General features: G+C 42.4%; 2 protein-coding genes across 3 annotated transcripts in view; one reads left to right on the plus strand and one right to left on the minus strand.

Annotated features, from left to right (window-relative positions):
* LOC306758316 (importin-13-like) overlaps positions 1–1,701 on the plus strand; it is a 19,010-nt gene extending 17,309 nt beyond the window's left edge. For both annotated transcript variants that reach the window (XM_079243615.1, XM_079243616.1), the window contains one exon: positions 837–1,701. In XM_079243615.1, the coding sequence (XP_079099741.1) occupies positions 837–930 (94 nt within the window). In that variant the 3' untranslated portion in view covers positions 931–1,701. The remainder of the gene's footprint in view (positions 1–836) is intronic.
* Positions 1,638–18,717, minus strand: fzr1b (fizzy/cell division cycle 20 related 1b). Its single transcript, XM_079243618.1, has 14 exons — positions 18,583–18,717; positions 17,670–17,854; positions 17,411–17,512; positions 17,240–17,303; positions 17,004–17,131; positions 15,725–15,807; positions 15,453–15,636; positions 15,315–15,380; positions 15,126–15,228; positions 11,605–11,786; positions 11,285–11,518; positions 4,179–4,283; positions 1,945–2,037; positions 1,638–1,776 (listed from the first exon to the last, which is right to left on the minus strand). The coding sequence occupies exons 2-14, from the start codon at positions 17,745–17,747 to the stop codon at positions 1,735–1,737; spliced, it is 1,464 nt and encodes a 487-aa protein (XP_079099744.1). The 5' UTR covers positions 17,748–17,854; positions 18,583–18,717; the 3' UTR covers positions 1,638–1,734.
* Between the last annotated feature and the right edge of the window lie 3,879 nt (positions 18,718–22,596).

Genomic DNA, 22,596 nt, shown 5'->3' on the forward strand with positions numbered 1-22,596 from the left:
CACCCCACAATTGATCTGTATATTTATCACATTATTTCTTTGGTTTTAGGGAGGAAGAGTTATGAAAGGACTGTCACACAGACTAGTGAGAGACAGGCTCATAGACATATATCTGTATTATGTCTATGTTCAGGCTGACGGTAACGCAGCTGATGGCTAACTGCACCAGTGTAGCACGTAGGTACATTTATAGAGACTTTTGTAGACGTGAAAGCAGCATCACAGGGGGGTTTAGAAGTGGGTGAACTCAATCCTTACTGAAAAAGAAGTGGGTATACTCTGTATACCTGTGTATACCCTGGACTACACCTGTCCAGGGTGTACCCGGCCTCTCACTGGTGATTGCTGGGATAGACTCCAGCTTGCCTGTGACCTTTAATTTGACTAAGCGGGATAGAAAAAGAATGAATAATACATAAATGTTTCAATGTTTTTATTTTACTTCACCATACCTGCCCTTTCTGCACGGCTATTGTTTCTTCTGCCCTGTTCCTTGCTGTTTATAGATTACTGCGCGCCACCAGCTGACCTTTGCAGATAAATTGTTTTAATTGTACTCAATATAATGTCCGCTGAAGAGGCAAATATGCCTTCCACACCCACTAGAAAACGGCTTTTAAATGGCTGATCACACTGTAATCGTCTTAATTCATTGTGTAACCTTCTCCTTCAATATAAAACTGCTTCGCTTTAAACTTTGATAGATTTTATGCTGATTTATGAGGTTTGCAAATCATTGTTAGTGTTTACAAAGTGTTCCTGCCTTTAAGGCAGTGGGGTTGGTTGGTATTCATGTTATTTACATTTTAACGCCCGTTTTGTTTTTCCTCTTTTAGGGAACCAACCAACAAGCGTCGTGTGAAGGAGATAGTAAAGGAGTTCTCTCTGCTCTGCAGAGGCCTGCAGGGGTCTGGATACTCTGAATACTAGTCAGAGCTGCTGCTGCTGCTATGTTGCAGGTTTCGTCTTGATCTGCAAGTTTTAGAGGCAAAAATCTGGTCAAACCTGCAACTAAAAAAGCCGAGTTTGTTAAAACAGGATCGTCAATGAGAAACTGTAAGATTGGGATTGAACCAAATCAGAAACACGCATTAACTGTTATTTAGAAGTTTGGGTGTCTGCCAAACACGTTTTTAATAAAACACTGTCACTAAAGCAGGATAACATTTAAAGTGTCACAGTGCTGTGAATATACATCAACCGTTTAAATAAAAACTTTTTTTTTGTCCCAAATTCATGAGCAACTGGGTTTGTTGACCAGTTTATTTTCTTTTCTGTTGCATACCGATGTAGGTCATATTCACGCATTATCAAAATATAGAAAGCCGCCCAACCCCTTCCCACGCCTGGCTTCATCCGGTTACAGAGGAGCGCCTTTAAACCAGTCATCATTCAGCTCACAGCTGTTGTACATGGACACATCTGCTAATATATAATAAAAACAACTTAATCACTTTTACAACAGAAAAGTAAACAAGACCAACTTTTGAAGCAGACAACATGTGACTTTTTTTTCCTTTAAAACCAGCGATGTTGCTGTTCGGGATGGCAGTCGTCATCGGATGTTTTGTCTACATCCTGTGTTGTAGAAAGTTCAAGGAAGTGCTGTCTCAGTGGAGGTTGGTGTTGGGTGGAGAGGGGTCTACAGACAAGTCTCTGAGTGCTGGTTGACCGTGTGCATCAACATTCAGCCCATCGGGCTCTTCCTGAATCAGTCCTGATCCGGGTCCATCACTATCGGATTCTTGTGAAGAGATTCAGCACCGACTTTGATTCCTGCGAAGGGAGGGAAAATTAAACGGAGCTTCTGACATTACAGCAAATAAATCTGCAATTTCAAGCTAGAAATTACTTTAAGTCCAGATGTAGCTGAACAAAAGACACATTAGTCTTCTAAAAGCATTAGGCTGGTTTATACGGTGGATTGCTGTCATTGATCGGTACCTTGGTGCAACGCGTTTTACTGAAGACATTCCAGAAACGAAGCGTCTCATCGCCAGCTCCGGTAACAATGGCCTCTCCATCTGGTGACACAGCCTGAGAGAGGAGCGGGATTACGGATTAAAACTGGTATGTGCATACAAAGAAATCTAAAACTTTCCTGGAAATAATAAATCCAGTGGTCAGGTACAAACCATATCCTGGATCAGCGGTACTGGAAGTGTTTACATATTTATATTATTGTGCAACTTTATGTTAAACTGCAGAGCAGCTCAGTTGCATTCTGCTTTCTGATTGGTCCTCTAGTGAAAGGGGTCTTCGAGGACAAGTTTAGACTGTGTGTCTGTTCCACAGACTGTTTATAAAAGATGGACGAAACCTCCGTCATGTCACCTGAAGGTTTCTGAAAAGCTGATGTTCAATTGGCCGTTCCCAAAGTCGCCATCTTGACAGCATCACACGTGCCATCGCTCCCGGAAAATACAAAAATTGACAGGGGTGGAGCTAAGATGGGGGCTGTGAGCGTAGGAGTGGACAAATGACATCTATTAAACTCCGACCTGACTGTAGCTAAGAGCTAACTGAGCTAACTTGAAGCTAATGGGAGCTAACCAGCTCACGATGGTAGGCAGGCTAAAGCAAAGTCACGCGGTTAGCTGGCTACACTCTACCTTTTTACAGCAGGACTTTGGGTGAAGGTGGTCTTTCTAACATGGGAGTCTGTGAGAATGTGCTCTGTTTTGGAGCCCCTAGTGGATGAAGGGGGAACTGCAATTTCTGGCCACTTCTATCGCACACTGGATGCAGCAGTGGACTGAGGTGAACTTTCTGAGCACACGAGTCTCCACCGATCAAGGTGTTTTCTCATGAAGTAGCTACAAATGGAGGTTAAATATCTTACATCAGTGTCCATCTTTTTCCTTTAGGCACTAAGACACTCATACACAAAGACGTTGAGACACCCTGAACGTTTTTACAATAATCTGCTCTGGAAGATGCTGGAAGAAAAAAGTTCTTTACAATCTTTGCAGTGACAAATTTTATTTTGGAACTCTGATCCTGTTCAAGTTTGGCAGAAGAGGGTGAGCTGTGAACTTTATTTGCTTGAAAAGACTATACCCTCATAGATCTTATTTTTATACCCAATCCTGACACCCTTAGTTAATGTACTGATTGTACAATCTTCCACAATCTTTTTCTGCCTTTTAAAGTGTTGCTGGCAACAAATCTTATAAATTGTATACAAATTATCTTTGCTCTAAGGGGTTTCAGTCTATTTACCATCAAATGCTTTTGATTTTGTCTTATTATACCACATTAAAAAGGGTTTTTTTTCCCAGCACAAACTCACCTATATAATCTGTTCTTTATCTTTTCCAACTTTATGTATCGAGTCTAAATGTAAGAAAACATAAACTATTCAAACTATTTATTTTTCAGGACAAAATTATGGAAATGATGAACACATCAATAAAAATGCAACTCCTACTCACCCCATCTTTACATTTCGATACAGTAAATAATTTTGTATTAAGTTAAATCTAATTTCTCTGATGTTACTCACTTGAACAACATCAAACAAAAACAAAGAGAGAGTTTCTGGTCTGAACTTTCATGTGAAGTTTTTTCTTTTTTTTGTAAAAGCAAAAGAGATGTGTACGATCACTGACAGTGAAAATATTTTCTTCGAACATGATAAAGGTTAGAAGAAATGAACAAATCACAGATTCAAACTTTACAAAACTTCCCAACTTGTCTGGAAATGGGGTTTGTATATGAGCTCACTTTCGAGAGGCATTCAGGAACAAGCCGTAAATTTGTACATAAATGTTTATTCTTTTTATTATTATTATTATTATTATTATTATTATCATCATTATTATTGTTTAAAGAGACAGAAGATTACTTTAGAGTTTTGCCATGCAACATGGGATTAGGGGTGTGTTCAGTATGTGTGTGTGAATGATTGTGTGTATACCTGTTTTAATACATGTAAAGCACTTTGCACTACTTTATGTATGAAAGGTGTTAAATAAATACATTTTGATTTGATTTGATCAGCTAATCAAACCAAACCAAACTAAATAAAGATAGTAGATCTGCAGGGCTTATTATCATCTTCATTAACACAATATTATTGATCTTTCTTTACTGCTTCATAAACTAAAATATGTTGCTTATGTTAAAGTTAGACTGTAACATATATATTAACATTTGTACAACACCACAGAACATACCAGGTACAGGACTCTGTAGGAGTGTCCCGTTAGCTTGGCCACCTGCGTTAGCGATGGGTACTTCCACACCAGAATCTGGTTCTGAGAGTAGCCGTGTGTGCTCACCTGGAAATGAAAATGAAACTTTCTTTGAAGACTTTAAAAGCAGCTTGTAAAACTCCAGAAGAATATTTGTTGGAAAAAAAGATAAACTTTTAATGTAGGTGCTGATTGTTTTAGTGAGCTGGCTTGGCGACAGGATGAGAATGAGGCGTACCGCTGTGGAAACCTAAGCAAGGACGATAAGTCCTGGCAATGAAAAGGCAGCTAAGTGCTCTCTAGTAAATCTATAGAGGAGCACACATGCCGAACTTCAGTCAGGATTAATAAAATAGAGATGATCATTTACCTGAAATCAGTCTTAACTTTATTTATTTCTTCAATAATCAGCTTATATGAACACAATTATCAGAAATAAATAAAAATACTTATATTTTAGTTCATATAATCGTTTTAATTTCACTATGATAGGATGATAATTAATCATTAAAAAAAGACTTAAATGATTCTAACTGAACACATAAAAACACAAGAGATAAAAGCTTTGTGGTGATGCTGGAAACAAACAAACTGGGAACAAACTGTGTCTGAAAACAAACAAACTGGGAACAAACTGTGTCTGAAAATAAACAAACTGGGAACAAACTGTGTCTGAAAACAAACTGGGAACAAACTGTGTCTGAAAACAAACTGGGAACAAACTGTCTGAAAACAAACTGGGAACAAACTGTGTCTGAAAACAAACTGGGAACAAACTGTGTCTGAAAACAAACTGGGAACAAACTGTGTCTGAAAATAAACAAACTGGGAACAAACTGTGTCTGAAAACAAACAAACTGGGAACAAAATGTGTCTGAAAACAAACTGGGAACAAACTGTGTCTGAAAACAAACTGGGAACAAAATGTGTCTGAAAACAAACTGGGAACAAACTGTGTCTGAAAACAAACTGGGAACAAACTGTGTCTGAAAACAAACTGGGAACAAACTGTCTGAAAACAAACTGGGAACAAACTGTGTCTGAAAACAAACTGGGAACAAAATGTGTCTGAAAACAAACAAACTGGGAACAAACTGTGTCTGAAAACAAACTGGGAACAAACTGTGTCTGAAAACAAACTGGGAACAAACTGTGTCTGAAAACAAACTGGGAACAAACTGTGTCTGAAAACAAACAAACTGGGAACAAAATGTGTCTGAAAACAAACAAACTGGGAACAAACTGTGTCTGAAAATAAACAAACTGGGAACAAACTGTGTCTGAAAACAAACAAACTGGGAACAAAATGTGTCTGAAAACAAACTGGGAACAAACTGTGTCTGAAAACAAACTGGGAACAAACTGTGTCTGAAAACAAACAAACTGGGAACAAAATGTGTCTGAAAACAAACTGGGAACAAACTGTGTCTGAAAACAAACTGGGAACAAACTGTGTCTGAAAATAAACTGGGAACAAACTGTGTCTGAAAATAAACAAACTGGGAACAAACTGTGTCTGAAAACAAACAAACTGGGAACAAAATGTGTCTGAAAACAAACTGGGAACAAACTGTGTCTGAAAACAAACAAACTGGGAACAAAATGTGTCTGAAAACAAACTGGGAACAAACTGTGTCTGAAAACAAACTGGGAACAAAATGTGTCTGAAAACAAAAACTGGGAACAAAATGTGTCTGAAAACAAACAAACTGGGAACAAAATGTGTCTGAAAACAAACTGGGAACAAACTGTGTCTGAAAACAAACTGGGAACAAACTGTCTGAAAACAAACTGGGAACAAACTGTGTCTGAAAACAAACTGGGAACAAACTGTGTCTGAAAACAAACTGGGAACAAACTGTGTCTGAAAACAAACTGGGAACAAACTGTGTCTGAAAACAAACAAACTGGGAACAAAATGTGTCTGAAAACAAACAAACTGGGAACAAACTGTGTCTGAAAATAAACAAACTGGGAACAAACTGTGTCTGAAAACAAACAAACTGGGAACAAAATGTGTCTGAAAACAAACTGGGAACAAACTGTGTCTGAAAACAAACTGGGAACAAACTGTGTCTGAAAACAAACAAACTGGGAACAAAATGTGTCTGAAAACAAACTGGGAACAAACTGTGTCTGAAAACAAACTGGGAACAAACTGTGTCTGAAAATAAACTGGGAACAAACTGTGTCTGAAAATAAACAAACTGGGAACAAACTGTGTCTGAAAACAAACAAACTGGGAACAAAATGTGTCTGAAAACAAACTGGGAACAAACTGTGTCTGAAAACAAACAAACTGGGAACAAAATGTGTCTGAAAACAAACTGGGAACAAACTGTGTCTGAAAACAAACTGGGAACAAAATGTGTCTGAAAACAAAAACTGGGAACAAAATGTGTCTGAAAACAAACAAACTGGGAACAAAATGTGTCTGAAAACAAACTGGGAACAAACTGTGTCTGAAAACAAACAAACTGGGAACAAACTGTGTCTGAAAACAAACAAACTGGGAACAAACTGTGTCTGAAAACAAACAAACTGGGAACAAAATGTGTCTGAAAACAAACAAACTGGGAACAAAATGTGTCTGAAAACAAACTGGGAACAAACTGTGTCTGAAAATAAACAAACTGGGAACAAACTGTGTCTGAAAACAAACTGGGAACAAACTGTGTCTGAAAATAAACAAACTGGGAACAAACTGTGTCTGAAAACAAACTGGGAACAAACTGTGTCTGAAAACAAACTGGGAACAAACTGTGTCTGAAAACAAACAAACTGGGAACAAACTGTGTCTGAAAACAAACAAACTGGGAACAAACTGTGTCTGAAAATAAACAAACTGGGAACAAACTGTGTCTGAAAACAAACAAACTGGGAACAAACTGTGTCTGAAAACAAACTGGGAACAAACTGTGTCTGAAAACAAACTGGGAACAAACTGTGTCTGAAAACAAACTGGGAACAAAATGTGTCTGAAAACAAAAACTGGGAACAAAATGTGTCTGAAAACAAACAAACTGGGAACAAAATGTGTCTGAAAACAAACTGGGAACAAACTGTGTCTGAAAAACAAACTGGGAACAAACTGTGTCTGAAAACAAACAAACTGGGAACAAACTGTCTGAAAACAAACAAACTGGGAACAAAATGTGTCTGAAAACAAACTGGGAACAAACTGTGTCTGAAAATAAACAAACTGGGAACAAACTGTGTCTGAAAACAAACAAACTGGGAACAAAATGTGTCTGAAAACAAACTGGGAACAAACTGTGTCTGAAAATAAACAAACTGGGAACAAACTGTGTCTGAAAACAAACTGGGAACAAACTGTGTCTGAAAATAAACTGGGAACAAACTGTGTCTGAAAATAAACAAACTGGGAACAAACTGTGTCTGAAAACAAACAAACTGGGAACAAAATGTGTCTGAAAACAAACTGGGAACAAACTGTGTCTGAAAACAAACAAACTGGGAACAAAATGTGTCTGAAAACAAACTGGGAACAAACTGTGTCTGAAAACAAACTGGGAACAAACTGTGTCTGAAAACAAAAACTGGGAACAAAATGTGTCTGAAAACAAACAAACTGGGAACAAACTGTGTCTGAAAACAAACAAACTGGGAACAAACTGTGTCTGAAAATAAACTGGGAACAAACTGTGTCTGAAAATAAACAAACTGGGAACAAACTGTGTCTGAAAACAAACAAACTGGGAACAAAATGTGTCTGAAAACAAACTGGGAACAAACTGTGTCTGAAAACAAACAAACTGGGAACAAAATGTGTCTGAAAACAAACTGGGAACAAACTGTGTCTGAAAACAAACTGGGAACAAAATGTGTCTGAAAACAAAAACTGGGAACAAAATGTGTCTGAAAACAAACAAACTGGGAACAAAATGTGTCTGAAAACAAACTGGGAACAAACTGTGTCTGAAAACAAACTGGGAACAAACTGTCTGAAAACAAACTGGGAACAAACTGTGTCTGAAAACAAACTGGGAACAAACTGTGTCTGAAAACAAACTGGGAACAAACTGTGTCTGAAAACAAACTGGGAACAAACTGTGTCTGAAAACAAACAAACTGGGAACAAAATGTGTCTGAAAACAAACAAACTGGGAACAAACTGTGTCTGAAAATAAACAAACTGGGAACAAACTGTGTCTGAAAACAAACAAACTGGGAACAAAATGTGTCTGAAAACAAACTGGGAACAAACTGTGTCTGAAAACAAACTGGGAACAAACTGTGTCTGAAAACAAACAAACTGGGAACAAAATGTGTCTGAAAACAAACTGGGAACAAACTGTGTCTGAAAACAAACTGGGAACAAACTGTGTCTGAAAATAAACTGGGAACAAACTGTGTCTGAAAATAAACAAACTGGGAACAAACTGTGTCTGAAAACAAACAAACTGGGAACAAAATGTGTCTGAAAACAAACTGGGAACAAACTGTGTCTGAAAACAAACAAACTGGGAACAAAATGTGTCTGAAAACAAACTGGGAACAAACTGTGTCTGAAAACAAACTGGGAACAAAATGTGTCTGAAAACAAAAACTGGGAACAAACTGTGTCTGAAAACAAACTGGGAACAAAATGTGTCTGAAAACAAAAACTGGGAACAAAATGTGTCTGAAAACAAACAAACTGGGAACAAAATGTGTCTGAAAACAAACTGGGAACAAACTGTGTCTGAAAACAAACAAACTGGGAACAAAATGTGTCTGAAAACAAACAAACTGGGAACAAAATGTGTCTGAAAACAAACTGGGAACAAACTGTGTCTGAAAATAAACAAACTGGGAACAAACTGTGTCTGAAAACAAACTGGGAACAAACTGTGTCTGAAAACAAACTGGGAACAAACTGTGTCTGAAAACAAACTGGGAACAAACTGTGTCTGAAAACAAACTGGGAACAAACTGTGTCTGAAAACAAACAAACTGGGAACAAACTGTGTCTGAAAACAAACAAACTGGGAACAAACTGTGTCTGAAAATAAACAAACTGGGAACAAACTGTGTCTGAAAACAAACAAACTGGGAACAAACTGTGTCTGAAAACAAACTGGGAACAAACTGTGTCTGAAAACAAACTGGGAACAAACTGTGTCTGAAAACAAACTGGGAACAAAATGTGTCTGAAAACAAAAACTGGGAACAAAATGTGTCTGAAAACAAACAAACTGGGAACAAAATGTGTCTGAAAACAAACTGGGAACAAACTGTGTCTGAAAAACAAACTGGGAACAAACTGTGTCTGAAAACAAACAAACTGGGAACAAACTGTGTCTGAAAACAAACAAACTGGGAACAAAATGTGTCTGAAAACAAACTGGGAACAAACTATGTCTGAAAATAAACAAACTGGGAACAAACTGTGTCTGAAAACAAACAAACTGGGAACAAAATGTGTCTGAAAACAAACTGGGAACAAACTGTGTCTGAAAATAAACAAACTGGGAACAAACTGTGTCTGAAAACAAACTGGGAACAAACTGTGTCTGAAAATAAACTGGGAACAAACTGTGTCTGAAAATAAACAAACTGGGAACAAACTGTGTCTGAAAACAAACAAACTGGGAACAAAATGTGTCTGAAAACAAACTGGGAACAAACTGTGTCTGAAAACAAACAAACTGGGAACAAAATGTGTCTGAAAACAAACTGGGAACAAACTGTGTCTGAAAACAAACTGGGAACAAAATGTGTCTGAAAGCAAACTGGGAACAAACTGTGTCTGAAAATAAACAAACTGGGAACAAACTGTGTCTGAAAACAAACAAACTGGGAACAAACTGTGTCTGAAAACAAACAAACTGGGAACAAACTGTGTCTGAAAACAAACAAACTGGGAACAAAATGTGTCTGAAAACAAACAAACTGGGAACAAAATGTGTCTGAAAACAAACTGGGAACAAACTGTGTCTGAAAACAAACTGGGAACAAACTGTGTCTGAAAACAAACTGGGAACAAACTGTGTCTGAAAATAAACAAACTGGGAACAAACTGTGTCTGAAAACAAACTGGGAACAAACTGTGTCTGAAAATAAACAAACTGGGAACAAACTGTGTCTGAAAACAAACTGGGAACAAACTGTGTCTGAAAACAAACTGGGAACAAACTGTGTCTGAAAACAAACAAACTGGGAACAAACTGTGTCTGAAAACAAACAAACTGGGAACAAACTGTGTCTGAAAACAAACAAACTGGGAACCAACTGTGTCTGAAAACAAACTGGGAACAAACTGTGTCTGAAAACAAACTGGGAACAAAATGTGTCTGAAAACAAAAACTGGGAACAAAATGTGTCTGAAAACAAACAAACTGGGAACAAAATGTGTCTGAAAACAAACTGGGAACAAACTGTGTCTGAAAAACAAACTGGGAACAAACTGTGTCTGAAAACAAACAAACTGGGAACAAACTGTGTCTGAAAACAAACAAACTGGGAACAAAATGTGTCTGAAAACAAACTGGGAACAAACTGTGTCTGAAAATAAACAAACTGGGAACAAACTGTGTCTGAAAACAAACAAACTGGGAACAAAATGTGTCTGAAAACAAACTGGGAACAAACTGTGTCTGAAAACAAACTGGGAACAAACTGTGTCTGAAAATAAACAAACTGGGAACAAACTGTGTCTGAAAACAAACTGGGAACAAACTGTGTCTGAAAACAAACAAACTGGGAACAAAATGTGTCTGAAAACAAACAAACTGGGAACAAACTGTGTCTGAAAACAAACAAACTGGGAACAAACTGTGTCTGAAAACAAACTGGGAACAAACTGTGTCTGAAAACAAACAAACTGGGAACAAACTGTGTCTGAAAACAAAAACTGGGAACAAACTGTGTCTGAAAACAAACAAACTGGGAACAAACTGTGTCTGAAAACAAACAAACTGGGAACAAACTGTGTCTGAAAACAAACTGGGAACAGACTGTGTGCCTGAGGGCAGAGTGGGCTTAAAGCCCTTATTCATGGTAGTCAGTCCAGTATGAGCTGTTACATCAAACTGGGACATATTCAGTGTGACGTTATACGATTGTAAGTGTGAGAGCGCGCTCACCAGTTCGTTGGCGTGCTTGGACCAGGCCAGGTTGCAGACCTGGGAGCCGGTGTCTGTGCTCTGCAGCGCCTGACCAGTCAGCGTGTTCCAGAAGCGTAGGCAGCGGTCAGCGGTGCCGCCGCCCGACGCCAGCAGCCCGTGTTGGTGAGGCGACCAGGCGATGGCCTTCACGGCGGCCAGGTGGTCGCTGTACTGCTGCACGGGAAGAAGGCTGGAGCTGTTCCACACAAGCAGCTGGAGGAAAGAAAACATCTTTGGTGTAATAACAGCTTCCTCGTCTCAAGATGCTCGGGGGACATTTAATTCAAAGCTTTCCTCACTTTGTTGTCGTTGCCTCCAGAGGCGAGGTGCTGGTGGTCCGGAGACCATTTCAGGCCGCACACTTCTTGCCTGTGACCTTGCAGCCGCCTCTCAGCAGAGGGGGGTGTCCTGACGTCCCGCTGCAGGATCACTCGGTCCCGACTTCCGGATGACAGCTGCTCCCCATTCCAGGCCAGGGCACCTGGGCCACAAAGTACAGAGGGGGAGCTTCTCAGATTTCACTGCAGCAGTCTAAACCCAACCTGGCGTTTCTCACAATGACAGCAAACCAGAATAAATGGAAAGTCTGGACTCTGGTTGGTTGGAGATTACAGATGGTCTACGAGCCGTTCGCCAGCTTAAGAAGCCAACTGTGATGTAGATGTTTGCTGCTCTAAAAGAACGAACCAGAGAGCAACAACTGAGCCTCAGCTGGAACGGCTTAAAGGTAGAGTATGTAAGATTTTCAATATTTTCAAAATAAATTAACTAATAAAATAACTACGATCATAATTAGAAAGTTTTTTTTAACATGTAGGTTCCAGTCTGTCCATATTTGATGCGTTATTAAATTACAAGTTTACTTAATGACAAATGACAAAAAGCTTTTATTTTACTGGTAGGCAAACATTTAAGAAGGGTCTTTGTCATTAATTAAACTTGTAGTTTAATAACACATCAAATATAGACAGACTGGAACCTACATGTTCAAAAAATCTATCTAATTATGATTGTAGTTATTTTTTTAGTTAATTTATTTTGAAAATATTGAAATCTTACATACTCCACCTTTAAAGCTCAAGTTCTGCACTTTTTACATGTGAGGACAGAAAATATCAGGTGTCAGTGTGTTATTGTTTCATTAAAACTGAGCCAAAATGTAGTTCACTGATTCCAGAGGGTTGAGAAAAGAAAAAAAAAAAGCATTTTATTGATCATTATCAGTGTGAGCTCTGCACCATTTAGATGTGAGTTGACACAATGTCAAGGAGGAAAGACATCAGCAATGATCTGACAGAAGCAACTTTTGCTGCTCATCAATCTACAAAAGGTTATAAAGTCATTTCCAAACTATGTTGAGTCCATCGTTCTACAGAGTAAAAAGATTATTCCCAAGTGGGAAATATTCTGTCCCAGATGTGGAAATCCCAGCAAGTTGAGCCCAAATTCACACCTTGTAATTCTCAAAGAAACAGCAAAAGACCCAGCAGCTGCATGTCAGACTCTACGCGTCTCAGTTAGCATGTTAAATGTTAAACTTTTTTTTTGTTATTCATCTCAAACACATATACAATACAAAACAAGGATGCGTATTTGTGTAAAGAATATACCTTGTTTGAGAAGGAGCAGAAGGAAGCCCAAGGCTTATTTAAATACTGCTCCTTATTCACAGTCTTTAATTTACACATTATATGGCTGTATACACAGTTTACATACTGAAAGTCAGAAGGCAAAATTTAAAGCAGCAAAATAAATGATGAATTTTCTTCTTTTTTTATATTTATTCAATAACATTTTCTTGTACATTTTTTAAACTGAATATTATTATTACATCATTTTAAATCATCACTTATTCCATTCCATAAAGTTACTCCATAATAGGAAACACATCTACTTTGCTGCATATGACAGAACTATTAGAAAACGCCTGAACAAGCATAACCTGCAGGACAAAGTCACTTCTCATGTAGGCGCAGCTGCAGGTAAGAAAGTGTCCAAGTTCCCCCAGAGTCCTGCAAGTTTTGGATGTGTCTGAATCAGATTAATGAGTCCATGTGCTCAGGCAGCAGGAGAGCCATTTCATTTGGATCAGGCATGTTGGAGCAGGGAAACATCTAAAACCTGCAGCACTGTGGTTCTCTCGGACCAGAGCTGGACACTCATGGCTTCAGACCGTCACATCCTCGACAGGAACAGAGACTTTATTCGTGTTCTGGAGGCCTGGTCACAGCTTTTCCTCAACACATCGTCCAGGTGGAAGTTTTGTCTAAAACTTTTGTGTGATTGGTCAGAAAGCATGATTTAATGCTTCCAAGTTTCTAATTTTCCCCTGTCGTGAATGATTCAACAAGGCTGAATGAAAAGGTTTACAGAACAGCAGTTCGACGTGTGGAGGAAGTACAGAATGCACATAAAGACACGGACAGGGACACCGCCGTGTGTAAACCCCCGGCCCGCCGAAGAGCACACCAGTTCTGGGAGAATTTCTTTAGAAAGAAATAAAACCAGAGTCGGGACGTTGCAGTTATAAATAAAATCTAACTTTATTTTTTAAGCCGTTTTCTTGCCGACGCGCGCTGCAGGCAACAGAGTACTTCACAAGATAACAAGAGAAGTTGAAAGCGAGACATTTAAAAACAATAAAAAAACAGACTCAAGCTGTCTTCCACACACTCACACAAGGACAGACAGCAACCCAATACCCTCCCAATAACACGACTCCCTAATTTCTAGGGATGCACCAATACCTATACCGGCGTCGGTACTGGCTCAATACCAAGCGTGTGTACTCGTACTTGGTATTAATAAAAATTTACCGATACCACACTAGTCAAGTCAGTGCAGATGTGTTTGATAACATGTTTTGGACGTGTTTTAAAAGAAATAAATGCCTTAAATATGAAAATGTTATATTTTTTGTTACACTAAAAGCTAGATCTTTGTTTCAGAACCACACATTTATAGTTGTATTTAGGTAAAATGTGCCAAATCAAAATAAAACTTGTTGAAATTGTTAGATCTGTAATGTTATTATGTTTGTATTGGTGATGTAACTTCAGAAAGGATGGGTCATTTATTACCACCTAATGAAATCTTACACAGTTATAAAAGCAATAATAACCATAGTCACAATAATGTTCACATAAACACATTTGGTATCGGTAAATATTGGTATCGGCAGATATTGAAATTTCAGATATCGGATCGGATCTCCCAAAAAGTGGATCGGTGCATCGCTACTAATTTCTGTCTTTTTAACTGAACATATATATAATAAATAAAGAAAATAAAACAGCAGCATGCTCATGTTGATGTGCTGTTTGTTTTTCACCTCAGACCAGGTGTTAAGCACGGCGGTGGAGGTCTAATGATCTGGGCTTGTTACGCACCCACTGAACTTTGACACCTTGCAGCCTCTTAGTGAACTATAAACTTTATATACTAAAACATTCTAAAAACACATGTTGGGCCATCCGACTGACAACTAAAACCAGTTACAAACTGGGAAAATGATCCCAAACATCAGCAGACGTACAGCAGACTGACTGAAAAAGACAGAACCGACGGTTTGAGATGACCTTCATGCATCTGAACTGAAACGATGTTATGCAGGAGTGGCTTAAAGTTCCCTGCAACGATGCCAGAGACCGTAACGTCACATAGAAACGATTACTTTAATTTATCGCAGTTAAAAGTGGTTTTTATAAATGGCGAATCATGGGTCGGACGCAGTCTCTCACACCACAAGCAGCAGCAGTGGAAAGCAGGAAAACCTTACATGTATTTTTCATCACGTTTGAGGAAACTCCATCATACTGACCTACTCTGGCCGAGTGACCTTCCAGACTGCTCAGCTTCCTCCCTCCAGCTGCATCCCAGATCTGAACGTAACCCTTGTGGGTCCCGACGGCGACCAGGTTTCCCTGTTAGGACAGGAACAATTAAACCATCAACGGCTGCAAATTCATTAAACATAAATAAGCAGAGAACGACTCTCTGGCTTCCTCACCCTCTCATTCCAACACACTGATGTGACAGAGTCTCCATCCACTGACAGATCACATAACCTTGTTACCTGCGAGGACAGAAGCAGGAGGATTGATCAGAACTGCTGAGATTTACTCAGTAGAAGCTCATCTTGTCTCACCTGGCTGGTGCAGGCACTCCACAGGTAGACGCAGGCTCCCAGCCCGACACTCAGCAGGTTACCCGCCGACCAGTCTACCAGGTTGAGGTAGAAGTCATCCTGCAGCTCCGGAGCATCCAGGACTTTAAAGGGGATCTTTGAGATCTTTCTCGCTGGTTTACGAGGGGAGCGAAGCAGCTTGTGACTACAGAACCATCAATAAAAAAAGAAAAACATGGCAACTTAAGGGAGCCAGAGCGGCATTTCTGTTGAGCCTGCGGGACATTACGCACCTCTTGTTGCTGAGTGGAGAAAGGGAGTATGGTGAGACTTCGTTATCGCTATCAGAAGGCACTCTCTTACTGTGGACGGTGTACTGCAGAGGATGGAACAGGAGGAGAACCAGCGTTACAGCAAACTGAACACACGTCAGCGTTTGAACAGCTCTACAGTTCATTTAGCTAAAGTAACTTTTAATTCATTTCCAGCTAAATCATGACTCAACAACAACTGGCAGGTCATGAATTTTAAATCGACGTTGTAAGTTTGAATCAAGTCACAAACTTTATCAAATACAAGCAGATTATAAACAGATCTACACATCTGCATCTAAAGACTGGACAGATGTCAAACTGTGTGAGTACAGTGTGTCCAGCTACACTGCCCGTCCGATGTGAAAGGTTGTAACTAAGTAACAAGCTAAGGACCTCCGGATGGGTGATCATCATCATGGATGAAGATGTTTCAGCTCCAAAAAGCTATTTAACCCCACCTGATGCTCCTCATTAAACAACCACGTGGAAGCTACGTCCCGCCGTCGTGGAAAAGATTTCGGTCTTTTACAAAAAGGTCAAATCATCAGCACCGAGCAGAGATTCAAGAAAATGCAGAAACCATTGAAACTGGGTTAAAAAATACCCAACACCTTAATAAAAACTACAAGCATCTTTTTGTGCTTTTGTGGTCAGAAACAAATCTTGTCAATGATCACTTAAATGTTTGGTGTGATCCAGTCGTAAAGGAAATAAACCAATATGAATCAGGGTTGTGTTTAATAGTGAAGACTGGAACATTTCCACATGAACAATGGAAATGGAATTTAACGGATCGGGACTGAACAGATGTGTAGCCATGAGAAAACCACTAATCAGAGAGGAAACTGGAGAAAAAGCCAGGGAGCCACAGAAGGTGGTCATGTGGTCTAATGAGTCCAGATTTACCCTGTTCCAGTGATGGACCACCAGGGTAAGAAGAGAGTTGGATGAGGGGATGCAACCATCATGTTTACTGTACAATACACACTGAAAACCAGCAGGACTGCGGCCCTCGTAGGACCAAACTGAGCCCTTAGAGCAGGGGTGTCTAGATCTGGCCACAACCCTGAAGGTTTTCCATGTATCCACCTGACTCAAACCAACCAGTCATTGTGCAGAACTTCATTGCCAGGTGTGCTTGAGCAGGGATACATGGAAAACCTGCTGGACAGCGACCCTCGAGGACCGACTTTAGACCTTTTCTTTGGACGGACAGTGTATAAGGCTGGTTTAGAGAACATCTCTCAGTGATGGGCACCCTAAACAAGCTGTGGAAGTCTTGAGTGAGGACTGCATGTCGCCGCTCATCCGTGTGAGGGTCTGGCGCCGTCTCTATCCCGGCCCCCAGCAGCTCATTCCTCAGCAAGGCAGCGTACGCCACGGCATCTGAACAACAGGCAGCGACAGGAGAACACAGCCAGAGTTATAACTCAGGGCTGAAAACTAAAGCTAGATGAATCACTCGCAAGAGGAGATGTATGATGGATGTCCAACCTTTGCTCGAATCAGAACTGGCGTCCTTTGCTTTGTGGTTCTGGGAGGGAGAGCGGCAGTTCTCCTGGGGAGAGAGGAAAGGATGTGTCCACATCATCTTCAGCTTTGGCTACTGAACTCTTAATCTCCTCAAGTTAATAAAAACGACCCAAAGATACGTAAACTACTCACGTTGGCGTAACGGAAGTTGATGCTCCAGTTGCTTCCAGCTCGGGTGGGAATAAAGCGGTCTCCTGACTTCACGGTGACTGGACTCTGGGCAGCACTTAAGCACTGAGGTGGGTCGAAAAAAAAAAACCCCATAAACAATCCATGAGGGTTATTTACATCAACAGCTGAGCTAGATTGGAATCATATTTATTTATCAATACTGAATCCTATGTGACTGACATGCTCAGATATGAAGGATGGGGCATCCCATGCATCTCACCTTGGTCAGACGGGCCTCAGTTGGGAGGTTCTGATGGTTTATTTGCCTCAGCAACCGTTTCTCGTACTCTTGGTCCATTTCTTCAGGGCTAAAAGGCAGCAAGGCACCTCTGCTGCCCTCCCCGCCCCTCTTTTTTTACACTTCCGCCCCAAGCCGGTGAGGAAATCCGCAGCGGACCCCCATCTCTGCGAAAAACAAGTCAGCTTAATTCACAATGGAGGCTACTGACATACAAGCAAGGCCGTATTATGTATTATATTATGTTCATCCAGGGCCCAGGTGAAAGATAATAAAATTCCTTTTTCTTGTGTTTATCTTATTTCTATTCAAGACCATTGAGACAAGATGGACTTTATATTAATAATATGGGCTTAAAAGAAAAAAAAAAGAAAAAAAAGAAATTGGTTTGTGGTGTGCCTTGTGAGTTTTCAGTGAAAAAAAGTGTGCCTTAGCTCAAAAAAGCTTAAAAAACACTGGTGTAAGGTATTGCTATTGGTATCACTGACTGAGAGATGTTAATAATGTCGTTTCAGTGTATCATTCAATTTTCACAATATTGCAGTGGGGAAGGGGGGCCCATGCAACACTCTGGTGCCCTGGGACTTGTTCACTTTGAATCCGGCCTTGCATACAAGTATCTATTTAGGCTATAACCGAGCGGCCTGGTTAGCCTGGCGTGTTCATGTGAGGATAGTGAGGCTGCGTGGGTTTTAGTAAACACGGCTCAACAACAAAAAGCAGCATTTAATATCTTTTATTCACAAGAAAGCAGGCGGATACGGAGACAGAGTCGATGAAAGCCTTCGCAGTGTCCCTCGCCGTTGTCATGGCATCATGCTCGCGCACACAGCAACCTATTGCCAAGCGATTCAAAGTAAGATCAGCTGACGACCCTGCAGATTCCCCGTCTTACCGTCTGACACGGTGGATTCAGGTGTCCAGATCAGCTGTCATCGTCGGATGAACAGATCGACGCTGCGGCGGAGAGAATCTCTTCACAGACGCCAACGCGACTCGCTGGTGTTGTTTATCTTCGCGACAAAGATGGCGACCGAATCAGCTGTAGCAGAAATTCTTTGGTTTTTTTTTTTTTTTTTTTTTTTTTTTTTTTGGTGGACTCCTGTGTTGCTGTCCGTGTTGTCAGCGCACGGTAAATAGCGCAACAGCGACACGTGCTGGTGACGCATGCGTACTGCAGTACAGGCATATACTGTTGCAGTTCGCTGTGAGACCGCTGGGTGTCGCTATTGCAGCGTTTGTTTTTAGTGTCAGACAGGTTTAGTTAAAAAAGTCTTTTCTGTTATTTAATTGTTTAATTGCAGCAGGATAAATTAAAAATTTTAAAACATTTATTGAATGTGTCAGTTTTTACTGACGTAAAAGATCAATTATCATTTGGGGCTTGGCATGGTGGTTAGCACTGTGGCCTCACAGCAAGAAGGCCACTGGTTCAATCCTTGGCTGGGGCAAGGTTTGGTCAGAGGCCTTTCTGTGTGGAGTTTGCATGTTCTCCCCGTGTATGAGTGGCCATTCGTCTTCTTTTAAATGTTATAGGAGCTAATAGGGCATGGATGAGGGTGGTTTTGGATGGGTGAAAGGGGACTATGGGTGTACGTGTGTGTGTGTTTTATCTATTTTGATGTAAATTCTTTAATTATGTAAAGCACTTTGTATTGTTTTTAAGCACGAAAAGTGCTATAGAAATGAAGTTTGATTTGATTTGATTTGATTTGATTTGGGTTCTCTCCAGGTACTCTGGCTTTCTCCCACCGTCCAAAGACATGCATGTTAGGTTGATTGGTTTCTCTAACGTGCCCATAGGAGTGAGTGTGAGTGTTTGTTTTTCTCTGTGTGGTCCTGTGATGGACTAGTGAGCTGTCCAGGGTGTACCCTGCCTTCCGCCCAAAAGACTACTGGGATAGGCTCCAGCTTCCTCGCAACCCTGAATTGGACTAAGCAGTTAGGAGAATGAATGAATTATCATTTGGATCATTTTTATTCACTAAAACAAAACAAGTTTCTAAATAAAACAGTACTGCAGAAACAACTTGAAACATACACATATTATTTTTCTGCATTATCATCGTGACATCAAAACTTTAACTGGCAAGCTGATCTGTTGGCACATGCTTACCTAATGGGCTCTGTGTGAACTTTACCTAAAAGCAAACAGAAGTCTTACATTTGCTGTCTGTGATACAACATTTTGAGTTGCCCTACATAGAGCACTGTCCATCCATCCATCCATCTTCTGCCGCTTATCCGGGGTCGGGTCGCGGGGGCAGCAGCCTAAGCAGGGAAGCCCAGACTTCCCTCTCCCCAGCCACATTTGCCAACTCTGCGGGGGGGATCCCGAGGCGTTCCCAGGCCAGCCGAGAGATGTAATCCCTCCAGCGTGTCCTGGGTCTTCCCCGGGGTCTCCTCCCCGAGGGACGTGCCTGGAACACCTCACCAGGGAGGCGTCCAGGAGGCATCCTGACCAGATGCCCGAGCCACCTCAACTGGTTCCTCTCGATGCGAAGGAGCAGCGGCTCTACTCTGAGCCCCTCCCGGATGACTGAGCTCCTCACCCTATCTCTAAGGGAGAGCCCGGCCACCCTGCGGAGGAAACTCATTTCAGCCGCCTGTATACGAGATCTCGTTCTTTCGGTCACGACCCACAGCTCATGACCATAGGTGAGGGTAGGAACGTAGATCGAGTGATAAATCGAGAGCTTCGCCTTCTGGCTCAGCTCCTTCTTCACCACGACAGACCGGCGCAGAGCCCGCATTACTGCAGACGCCGCACCGATCCGTCTGTCGATCTCACGCTCCATCCTTCCCTCACTCGTGAACAAGACCCCGAGATATTTAAACTCCTCCACTTGAGGCAGGACCTGACCCCCGACCCGGAGAGGGCAATCCACCCTATTCCGGCTGAGGACCATGGTCTCAGATTTTGAGGTGCTGATTCTCATCCCAGCCGCTTCACACTCGGCCGCGAATCGCTCAAGCGAGAGCTGGAAATCACGACCAGACGAAGCCAACAGGACCACGTCATCCGCAAAAAGCAGGGACCCAATCCTGAGGCCACCAAGTCGGATCCCCTCAACCCCTCGGCTGCGCCTAGAAATTCTGTCCATATAAGTTATGAACAGAATCGGTGATAAAGGGCAGCCTTGGCGGAGTCCAACCCTCACCGGAAACGAATCCGACTTACTACCGGCAATGCGGACCAAGCTCTGACACCTGTCGTACAGGGACCGGACAGCTCGTACAAGGGGGTCCGGTACCCCATACTCCCGGAGTACCCCCCACAGGAGCCCCCGGGGGACACGGTCGAATGCCTTCTCCAGGTCCACAAAGCACATGTAGACTGGTTGGGCAAACTCCCATGCCCCCCCCAGGACCCCAGAGAGGGTATAGAGCTGGTCCACTGTTCCGCGACCAGGACGAAAACCACACTGCTCCTCCTCAATCCGGGATTCGACTATCCGGCGGACCCTCCTCTCCAGGACCCCTGAATAGACCTTACCAGGGAGGCTGAGAAGTGTGATTCCCCTGTAATTGGAACACACCCTCCGGTCCCCCTTCTTAAAAAGGGGGACCACCACCCCAGTCTGCCAATCCAGCGGTACTGCCCCCGATGTCCACGCGATGCTGCAGAGGTGTGTCAGCCAGGACAGCCCCACAGCATCCAGAGCCTTAAGGAACTCCGGGCGGATCTCATCCACCCCCGGGGCCTTGCCGCCAAGGAGCTTTTTGACCACCTCAGCGACATCAGCCCCAGAGATAGGAGAGTCCACCCCTGAGTCCACCAGCTCTGCTCCCTCATGGGAAGCCGTGTTGGTAGGATTGAGGAGGTCTTCGAAGTATTCCCTCCACCGACCCACAACGTCCCGAGTTGAGGTCAGCAGCTCCCCATCTCCACTGTACACAGTATTGATGGAGCACTGCTTCCCCCCCCGAGCCGCCGGATGGTGGACCAGAATATCCTCGAAGCCGTCCGGAAGTCTTTCTCCATGGCCTCGCCGAACTCCTCCCATGCCCGAGTTTTTGCCTCGGCAACGGCCGAAGCCGCATGCCGCTTAGCCCGTCGGTACCCATCAGCTGCCTCCAGAGTCCCACAGGCCAAGAAGGCCCGATAGGACTCCTTCTTCAGCTTGACGGCATCCCTCACTGCTGGTGTCCACCAACGAGTCCTGGGATTACCGCCACGACAGGCACCAACGACCTTGCAGCCACAGCTCCGGCTGGCCGCCTCAGCAATAGAGGCACGGAACACAGCCCATTCGGACTCAATGTCCCCCGCCTCACCCGGCGGGGGACATTGTTCGAAGCTCTGCTGAAGGTGGGAGTTGAAGCTCGCTCTGACAGGGGACTCAGCCAGACGTTCCCAGCAGACCCTCACAACACGTTTGGGCCTGCCAGCTCTGACCGGCTTCCTCCCCCACCATCTGAGCCAACTCACCACCAGGTGGTGATCAGTTGACAGCTCCGCCCCCCTCTTCACCCGAGTGTCCAAGGCATGTGGCCGCAGGTCCGACGATACGACTACAAAGTCAATCATTGAACTGCGGCCCAGGGAATCCTGATGCCAGGTGTACATATGGACACTCTTATGCTGGAACATGGTGTTCGTTATAGACAATCCATGACGGGCACAGAAGTCCAACAACAAAACACCATTTGGGTTCAGAGGGGGGGGACCATGCCTCCCAATCACTCCCCTCCAGGTCTCACTGTCATTGCCCACGTGAGCATTGAAGTCCCCCAGCAGAACAATGGAGTCCCCAGAAGGAGCACCCTCCAGCACTCCCTCCAAGGACCCCAGAAAGGGTGGGTACTCTGAACTGCTGTTCGGCGCATAAGCACAGACATCAGTCAGGACCCATCTGCCCACCCGGAGGCGGAGGGAAACTACCCTTTCATCCACCGGGGTAAACCC

This window comes from Telmatherina bonti, assembly GCF_933228915.1.
Source record: "Telmatherina bonti genome assembly, chromosome: 7".
Lineage (NCBI taxonomy): Eukaryota > Metazoa > Chordata > Actinopteri > Atheriniformes > Telmatherinidae > Telmatherina > Telmatherina bonti.